Consider the following 18,573-nt stretch of genomic DNA (forward strand, 5'->3'; position numbering starts at 1 on the left):
AAATTATGGACCTAATTACAAAGCGCTTTTCTACTCTGAGCACTCAAATTGCTTTTTACAACCCTCATTCGCCTATTTACACATTTTATCCTATGCTTTTAAACCCCTGACGTTCTGACTTATTTACCTTTTTCAAATTTACACAGCCACGTCTTAAAAACCTAAACTCTCGTGTAAACATAGTAAAGTGTGTCACCAAGCCATAACCCTGAAATCTAACCACACCTGAAGGGAAATGGATACTCCTTCCAGGAATCAGCTGTAATAAATATGTTTGGAACAGGTTAATTTTCAAGAATAATGAATGAGCCCATTGTTGGGCTTGAAAACAAAAACCACTTACCACTTGAAATTCTTACCATCATCTTCATTACAGTCCAAAGACAACAAGTCATTGTCCATTGCCTTTGTTGCACTTGGACAACAACAACGCGAGTTGATCTCATGTTCACATTTTTTCACCAGGAAGTAAGAGCCAGTAGTTGTGCAAGATCAAGATCTTGTTCAATTCTTGAGCCAGCAGGATAAATACCAGCGTAACCGTCCCAGCCACTATCAGTTCCGCAAGCCTCTCGAGACTGGAGCTTCTACAGCGATGCTCTCCTTCAGACTCTGCACCACACTGCGTGAGTATACAAGTGATTCACTGCCAGTGTGACAATTATGTGGGTTCATATTCAAATTAGGATGCATTGGAGGTAAATTTATTTATTTTATGATTTCAGTCATTACAGAATAAACTACAGTGTTCGCTACCTATGGAGTAAAGAATGAGGGAAGAATTGATTGATTTGAAACTGTTGTTACCAGTGTACAAACTTTACTTAATAAAATCTGCAGAAACTAATATTGTTGTTAATATTGTTAATGTTCTATGTATTATCCAAAAATAATAAATAATGTATGCTTCTCTGCAATACATTTTTCAAACTTTAAAAAAGTGTCATTTTTACTTTTATAATAAAAATTGACACTGATGTTTGTTTTCAGTGCTTGCAACAGCTTGTTTGCTCACATCATCAGGTAAATATCTGATAGTGCAGCATTTATTCTCTATATACTTAATCTATATACTTAATCTTTCATATTTATTACTTTAGTTGTTTCCACGAAGACAACAGTGACCTGTGATGATGGAATCAATGTCCAGCACTTAAGCTGTGGTATGTGTAAAATATCCAAGACTGTGTGTCAGCATCCACAACAAACAGCACATTTCGATTTTAAAGCATAAATATTTTTCATCAACCAGCATTGTAGTTTTGCACATTAAACATCAGCTTAAATAACCCTGAAAATGTTAATGTTATAACATGATAAAGATGTCAGGTTAAAAATACTGCCTTAGTAACATTTTTTCCAGAAATGTGTTGAAAGCTCATAAAGCTGTGAAAAGTACTTTGCAGTTTTGGCTGAGCATATATTCTTGGCTTAAGGACAAAGTATACAGTATAGTTGTACTTGGGTGCAAAAAGACATTCCTTGGTGTTTAACAGATAATGGAGCGATCATAGTGCAGGCTGCACTGTACGGACGTAAAGACCGTGAGACCTGCAGTGAGGGCAGGCCTCAGAATCAGCTTCAGAATACACAGTGCTCTCAAAAGGGCACCGTGGATATCCTTAAGGCAAGGTATTACATTTTAGTGCTCAACTGCCAGTGAGTCTTCAGGTATTTTTCTATATATTTTATGTTATATACACTATATACATAACACTCACTGTTATTCCTAAAGGTGTGATGGCAGGAAGGTCTGCGAGATAAACACAAATGTCGTTCGTACCTCGGATCCCTGCGTCGGCATCTTCAAATACCTGGAGACCAACTATACCTGCTTCCCAGCAAGTCAGTCACATGTCTGCATGAGTCTGCTAACCAGTCTGTGTGATGTGATTGATGTTTATTTTTGTTGTTTGTTTTTTTTTGACAGTTCAAACAGTGACCTGTCAGGGTTCTTTGGCACGTTTGTACTGTGGTAAGATTACGTTTTTTTGTATTTGTGTTGGAACAATGTGACGAACCTACAAATGAGCTACTTTTCATTCCGGGCCTCTTTCCTCTTCTTTGGCATAGATGTTGGGCAGGTAATATTGGTCTACGGAGCTTACTACGGACGCCTTGACAAGACCACCTGCTCTTTCGGGCGGCCTGACTCTCAGATTCAAAATGTGTACTGCTCAAACCCTACTCCCAAAGTCGCTCAGAGGTCAGTGAGTGAAGCATAAACAAGTTCCCTTGTTCACTTTGGAATGAAATAAGGCAAAGAACGAACCACGATGGTGGAGGTTTTATATACGAGGATTTAGTAATGTATTCCATGGGATCAGTGACTCAATGGCCCTTTTCAGTCATGCCATTCTACGTTTACAGGTGTAACGGGAAAAACAGCTGTACTATCAGCGCCAGCAGCTCAGTGTTTGGAGACCCCTGCCATGGCACGTACAAGTACCTGGAGGTGTCTTACGGTTGTAATTGTAAGTACCTGTTTAGCTCTGTCAGTGCAAACAGCCAATCTAGCCATACAGAGTTTTTGTGTCGGGGTGTGGAGAAATGCAAGATACACACAGAATATGGCAACAATCTTACCACACCTTTGTTTTCCACTCTTTTGCAGATCCTGTCACCGTCACTCCATAAACGTCTCTGATATTAGTTTCATTAAAATTTGTCTCATTCAAATTTTGGATAAGACACTTTGTTATTCTTGTGGTTTCTCACTGGGAAATCTATAATATTTGTCAACTCTGTACAATCTGCATAACACAATAAACATAGCAAATTTGCATACTATAAAAGCTTTGAGTCTTGTTTTATGTTGTGCTGCTGCACAGGAAATGATGCGGTTTATTTTTCCTGTTTGGGTTGTGTTCAGCATGAGCAGCTATAATCAAGAATGTCAATATCTAAAATCAGAAATAAAGTTTATTAAAACCTACTTAGAATTACTTACTTGAAAAGTTGTTTTTTTTTTTTAAAGGAATTCTGAAAAAAGCCAATAAAATCCGCCACTAATAAAAAGTGACTACCCCGCGTTAAAATCAACCACCATTTCCACATGAATGGCTATCTCCGTTTTAAAAATGATGCCTCAGATGCACAGCATGATCGCTGAATTTGCAAATGGATTTATTAAAGTAATTATGGTTCAAAAAGCTTTACATGAATCAGCAACATGTATTAACAATGTCAGAGTTTTTCAAAATAAACCATTGTTCAACATTGTTATTGTATGTTTGAAGCACGTTAAGTCAAAGTCATAAACATGAGCCTCAATGCTCACACAGCCCCATCCTTTAAACTGTTAAAATAACTTCACGTAGCATGTGAATGAGTACAAACATGAGGTTTAATCCAATGCACTGTTACCAAATAATAGTCAAGTTGTTCATGTCGTTGGAGAGATCTGTCTTTGACGGGTACACCACCTTCAGGTTCCCGTCCTGGTCGACCGTTCGCACCTGCTGGATGATCAGCTGGCTGGAGGTCTCGCTGCTGTCAGCGGGCACTGGTGGGCCACCCCCTTCTCCATCTGACCCCGCCTCTTCCTGATGCTCTGCTGTGAACTTGTTCAACTCTGCCATTTTCTGCAGAGAAACATGAACTGCCTGTTAAATGTGTGTATGCAATTTTTTTCGATTGTTATTTTACCAAGAAGTCCCTCAGAGAGAGATCAGATCACCTCAAAAGTCTATACAAAACACCCCATAATGTAAAAGTGAAAAAGGTTGGATTTAAATTCTTTATAAAAACTAAAAACACATTGGTATTCACAGCCTTTGCCATGACACTCAACATCTCATTGAACCCTGATGGAGCTTGAGAGGTTTCCCCAAAGAATAATGAGAAAAACTATAGGTTACTTGAGGCTGTAATTTCTGCCAAAGGTGCTTCAACAAAGTATTGAGAAGAGGCTGTGAATTATTTTATACACGTTATATTTTTGTTTGTTTTTTGACTTCAACCATTTTTTTCCCAATTTGACATTTTTATATATTGTATGTAGAATTTTAAGAAAAATTAATTTGTCCATTTTAGAAAAAGGCTGGAACTTGATGCGCTGCATAACACTCACCGAAAATTTCTCCTTTAATAATTTTTTTATAATGCCTTTACATTAAATAATCAGCCTAAGCATGGAAAATTTCAATCCTTCTGCGAGGTGTGTAGTAAGAAAACGCCAATTATAAGGTGCAAATACTGTGTAACACTACAAAACTGCTTCACAGACACACACACACACACACAAAGGTGCTTCTTAATGTCACTGATCGTCTCTGTTTTCTTTGATTCATTCTACTCAAAAACCTCTGCTAGGAATTTAAAGCACTTCATGTCACAGCACTGACTCCTTTTTGTATTTAAGCAGTTCTACAATTAAGAAAGTCTGGCTTTGTACGCTGCTCACAGGTTGCAACACCTTTCTGAGCTCTCTTCTTCATTTCCTCCAAACAGTACCGCTCATGACAAGGTGTTAACAGCCTAGAAATACCACTCAGGAGAAAAAATTAGTGGACTTTGCAAACTGCAAAAAAACTGATTCTGTTAAACAGATTTCCTAAACCAGACGTGTGTACCATCATCAATCCCCATTCCTGCCTTACCGGTAGCATTACCCTCACAGTGTCAGTCTACTAAAAGGTTTCCCATTAACTACCAAGCACATTACCATGACTGAGGCTTTCACTTGCTCAAAAACATTCCCCTTAAATTTACTTAGAACCTTCAATGAGTTTCCTCTTGCTACCCTCAGGACACTGTTTTTCCTTCAGGGTCTCTCTAACAAGTATTACAGTCAGAACTGTGCATCCTTGTCTCATGTTGTGATACAGAGATAAATTATCATTCGCTAAAGAAAAGAGCAGTGCACTTACTACAATCAGAGCATCCATAACATCTTTACAGGTCTGCAGGCTGCTCGCACTCGTGACCTCCACGAACAACTCTTTGGTCGTCTTCTTGATCTGTACAGTAAAGCTCATGTAATTATTTCTGTCAGATCACGAAAAGACACAAAAACAGCCCAATGATGCACAGAACATCAGCTGATAAGCACCTCTGATGAGCTTTAATTCTGTCTTGTTAAATCAGGACAGAATGCAAGCTGACTTGTTATATCTCTAAAAATCAAATCCATTGTATTCTGTAAAAGTAATGTAAATATTAATGTAAATGACTAATATAAGATAGGGAGAATATCCACATGTACACACCTTGGTTTTCTCACTGTTGGTGATTGGTGGGAATGAAATCACATCACCTTCTGCATCTACTAGACATGGATAGAGTGGCTTTCCTTGCAGAAGCTGGAGGTATCTTTAAAAACAACACAAAAAGAACAAAAACAGCTTGGCTGGTGACAGAGACAACAGAATAGGTGAGAGGTCTGTCTGCAATTAAAACCATTAACCTTGCAGAACTTAAAACTCATTTTTAGGTGTTCTGGTATTTATTTCTGAAACCTCAGCCGAAGTCTTGTCACTGCCCCTGTCTTTGTTAAACAGAACAATACTTAGTGCTCAAGGCCAAAATACTCAAACCAATTCTGTGGTCTGACACACCTCTGCTGCCCTCATGTGTTTAAACACCATCTCGCACACCTCTAATCTAAACAGTCCCTTGGATTTTTTTACATAAATTGTTTTGTGTCCTTAAAATTGGTTCGGGCCTTGAACACAAAGGTTTTATGAGGCTGACTAATGGAGATCTTTGACCCAGTGTTAACAAAGCTTGTGCTGTATGGAAAGGTCACATGCAGTACTGACTTGTGGAGGCCTGTAACATTCTGCCTCTTCTTCTGCTTCCTCAGCTCTTCAGCCTCTAGATGAAGATGCCTTATAAGCTCGACAGCGGTCATCTCCTTCCGACCCAGCGCAACAATCTAATGGTGAATAAACATGTGAAATTAGGAGTCTTTTTTTTAAAGAGTGTTTAACAAACAAGACTTCTCTGTCATTTGTACCTTGAGCTGGGTAGGTTGTTTGACATCATACATAAGGGGACTTTTGAGCTGCTGCACATCATGAGTTGCAATGGTTGCTATGGTCCTCTTACCACACAAATCATCATGAAGTTTTGTCTGGAAAAACAAAAAGCTATTCTTTCTGGACTCTATACCACATATTTGGGTGTGTCAGATGTGATGCCGAATTAATATCATAGTGAGGTTTTGGATCTTACCTGAGCCATCAGAAACCGTTTGAGAGCGTTCCCAGACTTTAGGTTCATACCTCTGACTATGCAGCACACCAGGTAGGGTCTCACATCTTTCACCTCTGCACTCACTTTGACTGTAAGTGCCGTGGGAGCATCTGAAACATGGAGAACCCTCACCACCATCTTGTTCAGCTCTTCCACCTCATCCTGCTCATCTGATGCCTTCTCCTTCTTCTTCCTCTGCTGCTGCCTTTTTTTCTTGTCTGTGCTGCGTCCTCCGTCAGCATCTTTATCTTCCCCTTGTCTGCCTCTTCCTTTTCCTCTCAGGTAATCGAGGATCGACTTGGTCTGGCACCCGTTGACCATCTTCTCCAGACGCTTGTCATTCAGCTTGTTGCCTTTGAAGGTGATTTCCTTCAGCTTGGGGCAGTCACTCAGATCGGAGGGAATCTCTCTCAGCTTATTATTGGAGAGATCCAGGACCTGCAAAGATGGGCAGGAGGAAGACAAAAACAAGGGCAGAGTGTCACAGGAGTCTCACACTCTAAAAAAGTACCCTGAAGTTTAAGTGTACATAATTTAAGCTTTTACAGCAACCAAGCGGGCACACATATAGGACCTTCTATTTACAAAGCATGTTTAAAAAAGTGACAGTTTATCCAGCATATAATATTAGCAAAAAGTGAAAGCCATCTTAAACCATATGTTAAGAGCTTTCCTGCCCTGGTGAACATGGCTCATATTGTGGTGAGCCATGTGTCGAGCAAAATGAAATTAAGGCAGGTTTACACTTGTTGATTGGTGGAAAACAACATTTTTGTGAATGGAGTTCACCTTCAGAGCAGCTAGTTTGTGAATCTCTCCACTCAGCTCTTCGATTAAGTTGTCAGAGGCCACCACGGTGCTGAGCAGGTCCAGTTTCTCAGAGTAAAAGTCAGCAGGAAACCCGGTGACGCGATTCTTGGAGATGTTGATGGAGGAGAGCTTGGTGCACTCAGAGAGTCCCTCAGGCAGGACCTCCAGGTTGTTACAGCTCACATTGAGCGTGTTCAGCTCCCTTAACTGGGTGACCCCCTCTGGTAAGACTGTAAGGTTGTTGACTGACAGGTCTAGGACCTTTAGAGACTTGAGGTTGCCGATGACATTAGGGATGGATGCTAGCTTGTTTCTGCACAGGATGAGACTCTGGAGGTTTGTCAGATGCCGGATATCCTCGTGGATCTCTGTCAGACTGGGACACTGGCTAACTTCCAGATAATTCAGTAGTGTCAGAGAGTAGATGGAGGAGTCGAGTCCCCCGTTTGAGGAAATTCTCTTATCAACAGCGGGCCCCTGTAAAACCAACTCACGCCTCTTCTCTGTCGCTGCTTTTTCTACTTCTGGCCATTTCTTCGTGTCATCCATGCTGCTAGATTGACGCAAGTGTGCTAAAGCTCACAACTTCCGTTTAAAGTTTTCAAACTAAGTGAATATCATTTAAAAGAAATACACGTATGGGCGTGTGTACGAAACTCTAGTAAATGTATCAAAATGTAGCTTTAAGAAATTAAGCGAAGAGTTAGTGTTTTAGTCTCTTTTGCATTTTATTGCCTTTGCTGTCGTCATGTTATTGCTAAGATAATTGAAAAACAAATCTTGAAGCTACTGCTACTTTATGCCTTTATTCTGAAGGTGAGATCAAACTTCCTTTATTATTGTTGCCGTATTATTGCTGTTCTGAAAGCACAATACAAAACGTTTATGAATTTATTGAAATTCCTACCGTATCCAAATACGCACAAAAAACATACAAGAGAACGTGCAAAAGACGATAAATTAAAATGATAAACGTCGCGAGCCAATGCTGCTGATAAAACTACACTGACCACAATACATTTAGACTGCGACGTTCACGACTGCGCATGTCTGCAGTGGTTGTTGTCAGCGGTGGTTATGGAGATGACATGGGGCTTCGAGCTGTCAACATTGCGGTGATGTTTGTGGTAAGATACCTTTAAGGTAAACGCAGGAAAACGCTGTTTACACCAGAAATGTAGAAAAATGTTGTGGTACGCAAAGAAACATAGTCACCAGGAAATGTATCAGGTTTAAAAATCCCTTTAGAAAACATAGACATTAGACTACCTTAGTTAGCTACGGTATGTGGGCTGATAGTTACGGTTAGCTTGTACCCATAAAGGGTTGCACTACGAGGGGAGATTAATAAGGCTACGTAGCGCTCAAAGTAAGAACATGGCGTTCTATCTATCTGTCTAAATCACCGTGGTAACTTATGCTGAAAACACAACCTCATTAGGTCACTCACACACACTCTCTCTCTTTCTCTCTCTCTCTATTTCGCACGCACACATACGCACACACACACGCACACGCACGCAACATGTTTAAGTGCGATATAGATTATTATTAATATTGTTATTTTAGGAGAAGTTTTATATGTCGTGCCTTACTATTATGAATCAATCCCAGCTGTAAAGTTAACAGCAGTACTAACTGCGCGTCACATTGTTGCATTTATTCATTTGGTGATGCAGAAAATGTGCCGTTGTATTTATGCCCGATTCTAGTTTGCTGCTAACCACTCTGCCAACAAAATAAAGCATGTTTCAGAGCTTTATTGTGCAGCCGTCATGTAAGAAATAAACTCGGCATTAAATAATAAGTGTGAATTTAAAAAAACAATATTTTGCCTTTCTGTGCACTCGATCGCCAGATAAACTATGTACTGCAGCATTAATATGCGTTTGCAACAGTGTTGCGTTTTGCTGTGATATTTATATTTGCTTTATAGATTTTTATAACAATTTTATCATTTGTACATTTGTGCTTGTTCTGATTGGAGTAGGCAGCATTCATAGGGATCATTTTGTGCATTAAGGAGGGTCACATGATGTGTGAAACACCCCTTATTATGTGAGTGTAACAGTTGTTTAGCAATATTTCAAAGATTCTAGTCACAAATGTGTCAAGTAAAAAATTAAAATTTAAAAAGATGTGTGTTTGGTTACCATTACCTTTCAACTATCTAAATCACCAGTAAGGTTTTTCTTAAATAATAAAATAAATTGAAATTGAAACATAATACAAAGTGTTGGCCAAAATAGCTACCAGCTTAACCTTCGCCTAACATGCCCACATGGTGAGCCACAAACATGACCTTATGAAGACAAATGAAAATGTATTTACTGTCATTTTATATTGATAATCACTATATGAATTCAAATAGATCACGGAGTATTGTAATGCTGAGCAAATCCAGGACAATAAATGTTTCAGTAAATAGCAGTTAAATAACTCAGCTCCCACAAAGCTGCAAACTAACACGACACATTACAGGTTCCAACATGTTATCTGTTGATAAAGAGTTGTTTGCAGAGATACACAGCAGACAATGACTGGCACAGCGAAATACACTAAACAAACAATAACCAAAGGCACTCAATGGTACTCTAAGGCCCAGTATGCTTGCACTTCAGCTGCATTTTAAAATACCAGTCAATTGCAAGTCCTCTAAACCAAACACTGCATGTATTTATATGCTGACACACCCGAAAGAATGAGACAGGACATCTGCTGACTAGATGATCATGTTATTTCCTGAAATAAAAAGCACTTCTTATCACAGCCTGCTGGGAAAGAAAAGCAATGCCATCCTCGTTGCTTGGTAATCTTTTGGCATGTTTGGATTTTGAGACTGATACACTACTCATCACAACAGCACCCACTGCTTCTTCCCTTAAATCACATCTGTCAGTTTTAAATTGAATAAGTTAGGATACATGTAAGATCAACAAATGCTGCAGCTGATGATAACTGATGAAAGATGAAGAACATTTGGGTTTTTTTATACAATCTATTGAAGTGTGCTATAATACACTAAGTAAATAAATGTCTGTGTTAAGATGTGACATCACAAATTAACAAAGTCTTATTCTTTTGGCTGCTACCTTTAGGGGACCATCTGTCTCCATCTCATTCCTAGTATCCTCCTCTGTCACGAAAACCCTCTGCTTATCCTCCTTCACTACATCCATGAACCTGTTGTTTTTCTCTTGTCCTCCTGCCTGACCACTCTGTCTTCAACATCCTTTGTCCAATTTATCCAGTATCTCTCCTCATATGTCCAAACCATCCGAGTCTTGCCTCTCTGACTGTCTCCAAATCCCTCAAGCAAGGTGTCCCTCTAAAATACTCACTCCTAATCCTGTCCATTCTTCTCACTCCCAGTCAAAATGTTAGCGTCTTCAAATCTGAGCTGGCTCAGCTTTCTGTCTTTTTGTTAGTGCTGTCTTCAAATCGTACATCATAGCAGGTTCAACTACAATTTTGTTAATCCTCCCTTTCACTCTAGCTGCTGTCCCTCAGTCAAATATCATCCCTGACACTCCTCTCCACGTCTCTGCTTTCACTCTCTTCTCTCCAGTACATACCTCCACATCTTCAGACTCTCTTCTACCTGCTCCCTATTTATACTGCAGATCAGTGTCTGCAAACATCATAGCCCACAGAAACTCCTGCCTGACCTCATCTGTCAATCCAGCTGACACCATGTCATAACTAACATCTAACCCGTGGGGCAAATAATAATAATGACAACATTCAACATAACCCCTTTGATTTTCAGTTTCAAACTCACGATCCTAGCAGTTAACACAGGCATGTTTCGTAAATCGTCACAATCTCAACAGCCCATATAGGAAGGAAGACACTAATTTATTAACAAAGGTGCCTTTCTAGGAATTATAAAATGGAAGTACACAGGTACGAATTTCAATTGCCTATGAAGATCATCAATTAACATTAACAGGTGTTAAACAGCTACACGATGCATGCATATAATACGTACATGTTTTGATCAAGGTGATTGGTGGTGTCGAGGGAAAAGTGTTCCCTTGTGATTTAAGTCACAAAAACAAATATATATGAGCCCAATCAATGGCCTTTTTTATTTTAAATGTATTCAAATATTTTTTTTAATTTGTATAATTTGTATTGTTCTCTGAAATTTGTGGTTGCAGCATCTGTAAAATGGACAGTGGAGAGTGTAAACAAGCTCCACCAGCTAACATGAAAACCAATTAACCCCTACCCAACCTAAACTTATTCCAGGCAGCATGAAGTGGTTTTCTGTGCCACTCACAAAGCATGTCCATGCTGCTTGCAGGATACTTTGGGGAGCTTGGAACCTATCCCAGTTTCACGGGCAAAAGGCAGGGTAGGCACACCCAGGTGTAGGACATATATGTATATATAATAACACTTCATTTTTTTGTTTGCTTTATCAGTTTCCAACAGAGGGATGCCAAGGAAGATAGGATTCACAGTGGTCAGCTCTTCCAGTCATGAGGACAACTTTAGTGCTAAGGAGCTCATGGTGCATGCACCTACAGTCAACGGCTGGAGATCAAGCAGGTACCATAAAAAATACCATAAAGGTTAAACTTTTTTCTGGCAAGTTTTTTAATCAGAATAAAGGCATAAGACAAGTTTACTTCATCTGCAAGATGGAAAATTTCAACACTGGTCGTTATCAGAATGTAGTCAAGAGGAAATTTCCTGTAAAACTGAAGGCCAGCATCTAGTACTCAAAGGCTGTACCCCTTGTCATTTTTCTTGTGACTTCTAAGTTTTTTTTACTTTTCAATTTAAAGAAACATGTGTTGATCACTTTTACTGCAGGCTGTGCTCCTACCCTCAGCACATCACGCTCCAGCTGGTTGAAAGAAGTAGGGTAAGGAAGCTGCAGCTATTGGCTCATCAGTACATGATCCCAACCAAGGTTGAGTTCTATATTGGTGACACTCTTCCTGAAACGAGCTCTCCAGGGTTCCCCAGGCAGCTTCGCAGACTTGGGTGAGACTGCAGACTTGGCCAGGCTTAATTTCCACACCCTTTTGCTGGACGCTAGGTTGATATGAATCATTTCATTTGGGATAATTTTTTTTTATTAACCTAACATACCAGAAACAGGATAGATGCAGGCTTGCTCTGTGGTTCGGTCTTATTCTGCAGACTAGCTGTTCACTCCTGTTGAATATATAGAATTACCACACTGAGACGTGCACTATCTAGATAGCATATAATCACCAAACTGAAATTTAGTAATCATTTCGACTCTTGTAAATGTCATTTACATCAATATCTTAGAAGGAATTTTGACCCAGACTAATAAAACTTTAATTTCACATAGGTATGTGTCTTTGTCGGACAATGAGAAGACAGGCTTCAAAGCTCGGGAACTGAAGTCAGTCCACGTAGATGCCGTTGGAACATATCTGAGAATGACCTTCCACAGAAACTATGGCAACCGTTACAATCACTATAATCAGGTACTCTGTTACATGGTAACAATGCACTGTGGCCACTGAGTTATTTAAGGGTAGTCTGGTCTGAGAAGGTTAAGGCTTGCATTTTTTATGAATTCTGCTTATTTATGCAGATAATTAATTTGCTGTAATCACGTTGTCAGTTATATTCTATACTTCACAAGCTTTATGTGCATTTACATTAGTGGAGAAGAGCCCGATTGAATCCTTTTGTTTTCTTCTTATGCTATCCCCGAAGAAGCCTGTTTTCTAAAAAATCTATAGAATTTACATTATTATAATGATTTTATTTACCTTGAACTCCTACAGCTCTCTTTCGTTATTTATTGAACTTTGAACTGCTTGTGTCATTAAAAACAGGAAATATGGGGTGTTATATGTCGGGTTAATTTTTCTTATGAGTGAAGACGAATAAGCGCAAAGTTGTGAAAATTTATTATTAATCGTTCAAAGGTTCAAGTAATTTTACATGGCGCCATGGATGTGTCCTTCAGCCATTGGACAAAGAAAAGGGTACCACTCCCACACACCAGAAATTATGGGCATGTTTTCCTCTAGGTGTGGGTCAGCCTTAACCCGACACCGTAAAGTTTCTGTGCCTTGCTGTGTCATCGCAGGACACATCCAGAACCCCCACACATTCCTAACGGAGGGCGGGTCTTCTCTGTGCTTGGGTCTGTTGGTGTCTGTGTACCAGGCTAAATTCAATACCATAGATGATCCGTCAGAGAGTATTTTCTTTAACTGTAATTAGATGGGTCCTCTATTTGCTTCACACTTACTTATCATTCATTATATTTATTTATTGATTTTTGTTTTGAATTATTTCCTTTCCTTTTTGATTTACTTACTTTAGTTCGCTCACCATCGTCATCTTCTTTTAATGATTTCAGGTTGGTTTGGTTGCCATTAATGTTCTGGGAGATGCTTTGGATGGCAATGCTTTTAACACAATAGTAAGTGAGCACTCTCCTCACATATCACCCTTCACTTATGTTTATCCCCTCAGCAGTAGGTGGCGATGTTGTGCTGTGATTCAGTCACATTCAGTCACAGTCACTCAGAGAAGGATTCATTTCTTATCATGCGTCTGCATACGCTTAACCAACCACAGCTATGAACATGTTTGTCAAACAGAACTTGTCAAGTATTCCTCACATGTTGTCTGCATTTATTTATCATTCACAGAACATCATTAAACAATAAACTGGGTTTCAAAGCTTCAGTTTTCCCCTCTGTTTATTGTTTTAATCTGTGCAGACTTACTTATATTTACTTATTAATTTAATAAATATCAACTCAATATAATTGGATTGGAGTTGTTGAGTCACTTTATTTTCAAATGAAGTATTTTATGTTGTTACTGTGCTATGTGATTATATGTGGTGGATGCACCCGTGTTTACCTAAGCGGTGTGTGTGTGTGTGTGTGTTTGTGCGTAGGTTTGTATATATGTGTCAGGCATCTAGTAATGAGACACAAAGGGAGGGCAGTATGTAATCAAACAGGAGGCCTTTAGTTTAGTCAGTGTAATCAGATAGTCCTGCGGATGGACAGCTCCTGGAGGAGTGAGAGCACCTTAAAACACACACACACACACACACACAAACACAGACATGGAAAAACATGGACACACTGTCGCACAGATTCCAGTGAACAAGCTTTGCATTGTTGGTCTACTAATCCGACTCTGAGCACTTCCATCACAGCAGTGATCTTGCCCAGAGGGTCGGCTAGATCTTGTTCTCCTATATCTGCCTTATGGGTGGAAGTTATGGAAGGGACACTGTGGTGTGAATACAGAGAAAAAGCTTAACTTTTGGCTGCTTTAAATTGTTAGCAATCCAAATTGTGAAAAGGAAAAAAAAAAATCACAGCAGCTCGTCAACTACAATGATCAGTTTAATGACAACTTCTTTAACTTTAACCTTTGAAACTCACCGTTGCCATTTTTCTGTTAGTTTTTTTTAGAATGTGCATTTTAAAAGACCTTTACCACATATTACTAATAATATTAACAATGGCTATGCTTTATGCAGTGGTCCAACTGCGCTATACAAGTGTACCAATGAGCGAACATTTACATTTATGTCTTTTTTTGTTTCTTTTTTTTTTTTACCTGTGCTTTTGGTTGTGCAAAGTGTCATAAAAATATCAAAATTCGTTTGGTTTAACTTGTTTTTTCCCAGTAGAAAATAAATGTTAGTAACTGATGTATGTTAGATGTAAATAAAAACTGAATGCAATGGTTGGCAAATCTCATAAAGCCATGTTTTTTCACAATTATTGTTATTTATTTTTTTTTAAAAAACCCTACATCTTCAGTTTGATGGCTGCAACACATCTCAAAGTTGGAACAGGAGAAACAAAAAGTTTCTTTTAAGTGATACTTACAAGTTAAAGCTGTAAAAACATTTTGCAGCTAATTATGTTAACTGGTCATTAACATGATTGGGTAAAAAAAGAACACCAGAGAGCCACATTTTCACAAATCTGTAGAAAACTGTGTTTAGAAATTGTGGAATAACGTTCCTCAATGTTAAATTATGAAGACTTAATATCATCAGAAATTTGCAAGAATGCTGTGTAGAAGGGACGAGGCTTAAAAGCCGATGTGATGCTGTCGTGGAAATTGTTGCATGGGCTTAAATACACTTCCAGAAATCCCTGTCTGTGGACACAGCTCGCGGAGAAATCCACAAGTGCAGGTTAAAGCTTTGTTATGCAAAGAAGGAGCCATACATGAACATGATCTAGAAACGCTGCCATCGTCTCAGGTTATAGAGCAGCATATGCTCTGATCTAGATGGCATCTTTTTCTGGGAAGGCCTTGCATTTTTCAGCAAGACAATGATACAGAGACATACTGTTACAAGAGCATGTCTCTGCACTAAAAGAGTCTGGACCGGCCTACAATCCAAACAAAACATTTGGTGCCCCACGAAACTAAAAAATATGACCAAAGATAATCTCTATTCTAAACATAAATCATGTAAAGACTATGAAAAATGACATATAAAAACACAAACATGTGTCTTTTACTCTTGCAGTGTTTTTTCTTATTGCGAGCATAAGAGCAACATGGTATGACTGTTCTTACACATTACTGTGAAGGAACAATATTCTGTGAAAAAGTCTGTCTACTGTACTATTAAGTTTAATTCTGCTGATAATGAGCAAGAATGCCATCAGTGGCAATGTTTTGTGTAATGCCTTGCTTAGTATTCAAGGTAAAAGCAGTGTTTGCTGTTAGTCTCCATATGGCCGTAGCCTTGAGGGTGATGATAACGTTTGCATGTGTTTGTGTGTTTGAGTGAGTTAGTGTTCTTATCTTAATACCATTGTAAGATCCAGGTGGTTGCTGTTGCAGTACTTTTGTTTGATCAACACATTTTAAAGATGCAGAGGGATCATTAGTTTTAGGATAAGCCAGTGGGATTAAAAGTCATGTCTTCCTCAACACAGTACGCACGTGTGTGTAATTTGTCCATCTGTTTACCCCCAGCCAAGCAGAGAGCAGCTGATCGAACACTACCTCAACAGTACCCAGCTGGAGGCTGCCTTGGAGTCGACCTTCATGGGGTGAGGCTAAGTCATTGAACCCTGGTTTCTTTTTCTTGTGACAATAACATTGTGTAACAAAGCCATTTAGTCTGGAAGACAACCAATCAGGAACTGAAGGTCACGTGCATTGGTAGATGATGCAGGTGGTGGCCAGTACAGGGAAAAAACACTTTTTGAAATATATGTTTTTTTAATATGTACCCCCAAGGGATGTTTCACCTAGAGGTGAAGCATCCCTTGGGGGCTGGTGAAGAATTGCACAATTAAGAGATAATACACTGAAATGATCTCGGCTTCAACAAGACGGGTGTGTCAAGCCATATAATTAATTTCTCCAATGTTTGTTATCCGTCTGTCCTGTTTTCAACTCAGCAAATGTGAATCCATTTCCCCCTTGGACGATCTGGCCTTTGATATGTACCAGGACCCCGAAGTTGCCCACATCATTCGTCTCCTGGACCAAAAGAAACAAGAGATGGTCCGGCAAGAGAAATATGAGGAAGCCAAGAATTTAAAGCAGGCTATTGCTGACCTTCAAAAGGTACTGTAGCTACTAGGAATTAGATCATGGTACTAATAAATAGGTACAGTGAGCTATGGCATTCGAATAGTAGTGTAATTTCGGGCAATAAGTCTTTGTTGTAGCACACACATAGTATATGAAGAGACAGATGTAAAGATGGACAAGCAAATATATGCTAAATGCCCCGCCTTACTTCATGCATCTATTTCCAACAACAGGCTTTCCCAGAAAATTCCAACAACTGTATTGCTGGAATTTAGTTTAAGTGTGGACTCACTTGCACCACTTTTTTCACAGATATCTAGATTTATTTCACTACTGTTTGTAACAGGAGTTGTTAAACATTGTTCAGATTCCTGTTGCAGACCTCCTTTGTCTAAAACGTTACCATGCAGACCATGAATTCTTAATAAGCTCGACAGCTGCAGCGAGGGAGAACTTGGATATTTTCTCTCCCATCTCCAACTGCAAGCCATTCTGTAACTGGATAACATACACACCCACTCAGACACCTTGTTAGCATGGCATAAAAGCGGTGGTTGCCAAGGTAGTCATCCTGTAAATCCCTTGTCATCACACCCTCAGGATGTCATAGAATGGTTTATGATGTCACATGATATCTGACAAACGCAGGGACATACAAGACGAAGACGAGAGAAGGTTTTGGCTTGCTGTATTTCTTTCACGTTGGACAGTCAAATTATACACTGCTCAAAAAAATTAAAGAAATACTGAGAAAACACACACATCAGATCTCTATGGGAAAACTCATGTGAGATGTCTAAACTGACATGGAGAAGGTAATGAGCTGGGGATGAATGGAGGCCACATTTTTTGATGGGAATGAAAATTCTCAACCTACGGAGGACTGAATTCAAAGACACCCCTAAAATCAAAGTGAAAAAACATGTGGCGGGCTAGTCCAAATTTTATTGCAGCAGCTCAAAATGGTACTAAATAGGTTGTGTGGTCCCCAACTGCTTGCATGTAAACCTGACAACATCTCCTAATGAGACAGCGCTTGCTGTCCTTGGAGAACCAGGGCATCACTGAGCTTCTGGACAGCCTTCAGTGCAACTTGGTGGCAGCAGATGGACCAAAATATAATGTTCCAGAGGTGTTCTATTGAAGTTAGGTCAGACAATTCAATGTTATCAATTCTTTCATCCTACAGGAACTTCCTACATGATCTCACCACATGACACTAGGCATTGTTGTACTGCCATCTGTAAACAGACATCTTGGTACTTAATGGCAGTCAGGGTGCCGTTGTCTAGCCTGTAGAGGCTGTGCGTCCCTCCATGAATATGCCTCTATAGATGGTTACTGATCTACTACCAGACCACTCATTTTGAACGATGTTACAGGCAGCATATTGTTCTCTAAGGCTTCTCTCATCATGTCTGTTTTTGATTGTTTGGTCAGAGACATTCACACCAGTAGCCTGCTGGAGGTTATTTGTATAGCTCTGGTAGTGCTCATCCTGTTCCTTCTTGCACAAATAGATAACCACAGATATCAGTCATGCTGATGGGTGAAGGACCTTCTACAGTCCTGCCCAGCTCTTTCTCCTGTAATCTCCAGACTGCTTCTGAGACCGTGCTGGTAGACACAGCAAACAAATGCCATATGTTGCTGTGCCATCCTAGAGGAGTTGGACTACCTGTGCAACATAGGGTCATCAAAAATAGGGTCCAAGTATTTCCTCATGCTACCACGAGTGGCACTGACCCTAGCCAAATACCAATGTAGTGAAAAAAACAGTCAGAAAAAATGAGGAGGAAAAACATGTCGGTGGCTTTCACCTGTAAAACAATTCCTTTTCTGGGGGTTGTCTCATTGTTACCCCTCCACTGCACCTGTTGTTCATTTCAATAAGCCCAAAGCTGCTGCAACTGTTTAACAACCCCTTCTGCTACTTAACTGACCAGATCAATATATCAGATTTTAAGAGACTTGATGCTGTACTTGCTGATTAAAAAGTGTTTCTTTGACTTTCTCTTTTCT

General features: G+C 39.5%; 3 protein-coding genes across 5 annotated transcripts in view; 2 read left to right on the plus strand and 1 right to left on the minus strand.

The window, feature by feature from the left end:
- Positions 1-465: 465 nt before the first annotated feature.
- LOC148096908 (L-rhamnose-binding lectin SML-like) lies at positions 466-2,795 on the plus strand. The gene is made up of 9 exons (XM_087833432.1): positions 466-626; positions 991-1,023; positions 1,101-1,163; positions 1,497-1,632; positions 1,736-1,845; positions 1,931-1,975; positions 2,074-2,206; positions 2,371-2,474; positions 2,615-2,795. The coding sequence occupies exons 1-9, from the start codon at positions 596-598 to the stop codon at positions 2,635-2,637; spliced, it is 678 nt and encodes a 225-aa protein (XP_087689558.1). The 5' UTR covers positions 466-595; the 3' UTR covers positions 2,638-2,795.
- Positions 2,796-3,111: 316 nt separating this feature from the next.
- lrrc47 (leucine rich repeat containing 47) lies at positions 3,112-7,973 on the minus strand. Its single transcript, XM_087834411.1, has 7 exons — positions 6,988-7,973; positions 6,178-6,636; positions 5,960-6,076; positions 5,763-5,878; positions 5,211-5,313; positions 4,872-4,961; positions 3,112-3,584 (listed from the first exon to the last, which is right to left on the minus strand). Exons 1-7 carry the CDS (start codon positions 7,555-7,557, stop codon positions 3,363-3,365), a joined length of 1,677 nt encoding a protein of 558 aa, XP_087690537.1. The 5' UTR covers positions 7,558-7,973; the 3' UTR covers positions 3,112-3,362.
- An 82-nt stretch (positions 7,974-8,055) lies between these two features.
- The window catches only part of cep104 (centrosomal protein 104), a 42,137-nt gene continuing 31,619 nt past the window's right edge, over positions 8,056-18,573 (plus strand). For 2 of the 3 annotated variants that reach the window (XR_015717053.1, XM_006785371.3), the window contains exons 1-7: positions 8,056-8,135; positions 11,439-11,565; positions 11,833-12,006; positions 12,344-12,482; positions 13,373-13,435; positions 15,985-16,061; positions 16,416-16,584. Coding sequence is in view for 2 of the 3 variants with exons in the window: in XM_006785371.3 (XP_006785434.1) it covers positions 11,453-11,565; positions 11,833-12,006; positions 12,344-12,482; positions 13,373-13,435; positions 15,985-16,061; positions 16,416-16,584 (735 nt within the window). In the remaining variant the exon portion in view is untranslated. Of the gene's footprint in view, positions 8,152-11,438; positions 11,566-11,832; positions 12,007-12,343; positions 12,483-13,372; positions 13,436-15,984; positions 16,062-16,415; positions 16,585-18,573 lie in introns of all 3 variants that reach the window. The other variant, XM_035905653.2, reaches the window with a different exon arrangement.

The sequence above is a fragment of the Neolamprologus brichardi genome, chromosome 20 (assembly GCF_056152115.1).
Source record: "Neolamprologus brichardi isolate AB-2024 chromosome 20, ASM5615211v1, whole genome shotgun sequence".
Classification (NCBI taxonomy): Eukaryota; Metazoa; Chordata; class Actinopteri; order Cichliformes; family Cichlidae; genus Neolamprologus; species Neolamprologus brichardi.